The following is a 1,678-nucleotide window of genomic DNA, read 5'->3' as shown; positions in this document are numbered from 1 at the left end:
CGACATGATAATTTCAGCACGCGTTCTTACATCACAGAGGGGGTGGTAAGTAATACAACCTGCTGCTCCGAACCACACCTAGTACACGTCCGCTAACTTTGGCATGCAGGGAGTACCCAAAAAAGGAGCTTTACAGTGGAGTGGACACACCCAAACTGACGACCGGCCGTGGCCCGACGCGACACGAGCAGTCGATCGTTCGAGCAAAAAAGCGGAGTGGCTGGTGCAAGCAAGAAGGCAAGGGAGCAGCAGCGCACTAGTATTTAGTATGGTACAGCAGCACGTCGTAGTACAGGTGCACGTCGTAGTATGTAGGTGTATATATAGGTACAGTACAGTCCGTGCGGGGCGGATTGCAGGCAGAGCAAAACGAGCAACGCCAGCGGGAGAGCCCGGCGGTACGGTGGCCTCTCGCCGCTTCACTTGGGTCCCCAGAGCAGCAGGTGCATCACCTTGGCCGTCTTGCCGTGGCCGTGGAGGTGGTCCTCGCGCCCGCGCCACGGCGACGACGCCGACGCCGACGTGCCGGCCCGCGGCAGCCGAAGCTGCTCCGCGGCGTCGCGCGCCAGCGCGCGCAGCGTGGCCAGCTCGGGCCACCTGCTGGCGGTAGTGCTCTCGCTCCCGCTGCTCATGGCCGCCGCCGCCGCCGCGCCCGACCGCCCGTAGCCTCTAACTAAACCCGCTCTCGGGGCTCGCCACTTCTCGTCGCCGCCGTGGCGCCGTTGGCAGATGGACACCGAGCCGGCCGGTTTATATAGCCATCCATCGTCCACAGGCGCCGGCCCGCCCCGTCGTCGTGTAGGGGCCCAGTGGACTGGACTGGACTGCACTGCACGGCACAGGTGAGTGGAGGTGAGACGCGACGACGATAAATATCGCGTGGCGTTCAGTGACGAGAGGACGTGGATCGAGTGGCCGGGGTTACCTGGTTGACGCACTGCGCGGCCGATTTTTTTTTTTTTGGCCCCGGTCCTGCGGTACCGGGCGGCCTCGGCGTCCGCGCCACGCGGACGCGGTCGTTCGCTCACAGTCACATACCAGGCCGCCCGTCCGCCCGCCCGTCCGTCCGGATCAGTGACGAACGGTCGGTGAGCATCCACGAGTGGGGTGGGGGATCGGAGTGCCGCCGGTTACGTTCGCCGGCGGGTGGTCGCGGTCCGAGACAGGGAGGGGTCGCAAGGTATTCAAGTGCGTGGGGCTCGCTGCCGAAAGAGAGGGTTCGAGACTGCTCCGGCCGGAAGGGAAGGGAACGGAGGAAGTAGTGGCTGCGCGCCATCGCTGCGTACTTGTCGCCGTGGTGATGGAAGAAGATGGAGGGAAAAAATCCGACCAGCGGTGGTCCAAAAGGATAAAAAGATCTCAATCCAGCGGGAAAATATCTCAAGCCCCGGCATTTGCCGACAGTACCAAATTCATTGCACGTAGCTGTAGCTGTTAGTTTTAAAGTGGGTTTCACCATATTTTGTTTGATCAAAATTAAACAAATCTTAAGGGTCGTATAATAACATGTTTGACAAATATCATCGATCGGTTTAGCTCTCGAGGGATTTGTACCTGTGAGGGACATCTGGCAGTGTGATCTTTATCTCATCACATACTGTATCTTCTTATTCGTAGCAGGAACCTTTCGTGTCTTTTAAGTTCGCAAGTTCAGTCATCGTCCTCTAAGGACTGAACC

At 59.4% G+C, this 1,678-nt stretch overlaps 1 protein-coding gene across 1 annotated transcript; it reads left to right on the top strand.

Moving 5' to 3' along the window:
* Window positions 1-222: 222 nt before the first annotated feature.
* LOC100501983 (uncharacterized) lies at window positions 223-833 on the top strand. The gene has a single exon (NM_001196580.1). It carries the CDS (start codon window positions 269-271, stop codon window positions 608-610), a length of 342 nt encoding a protein of 113 aa, NP_001183509.1. The 5' UTR covers window positions 223-268; the 3' UTR covers window positions 611-833.
* Window positions 834-1,678: the final 845 nt, after the last annotated feature.

Source organism: Zea mays, chromosome 4 (genome assembly GCF_902167145.1).
Source record: "Zea mays cultivar B73 chromosome 4, Zm-B73-REFERENCE-NAM-5.0, whole genome shotgun sequence".
NCBI lineage: Eukaryota > Viridiplantae > Streptophyta > Magnoliopsida > Poales > Poaceae > Zea > Zea mays.
The sequence above is the reverse complement of the archived record's forward strand: the minus strand, read 5'-3'. Positions and strand labels throughout refer to the sequence as shown.

Coding starts and splice junctions, on each gene's coding strand:
- LOC100501983 (NM_001196580.1), top strand. CDS start 269: ATGGTACAGCAGCACGTCGTAGTACAGGTGCACGTCGTAGTATGTAGG.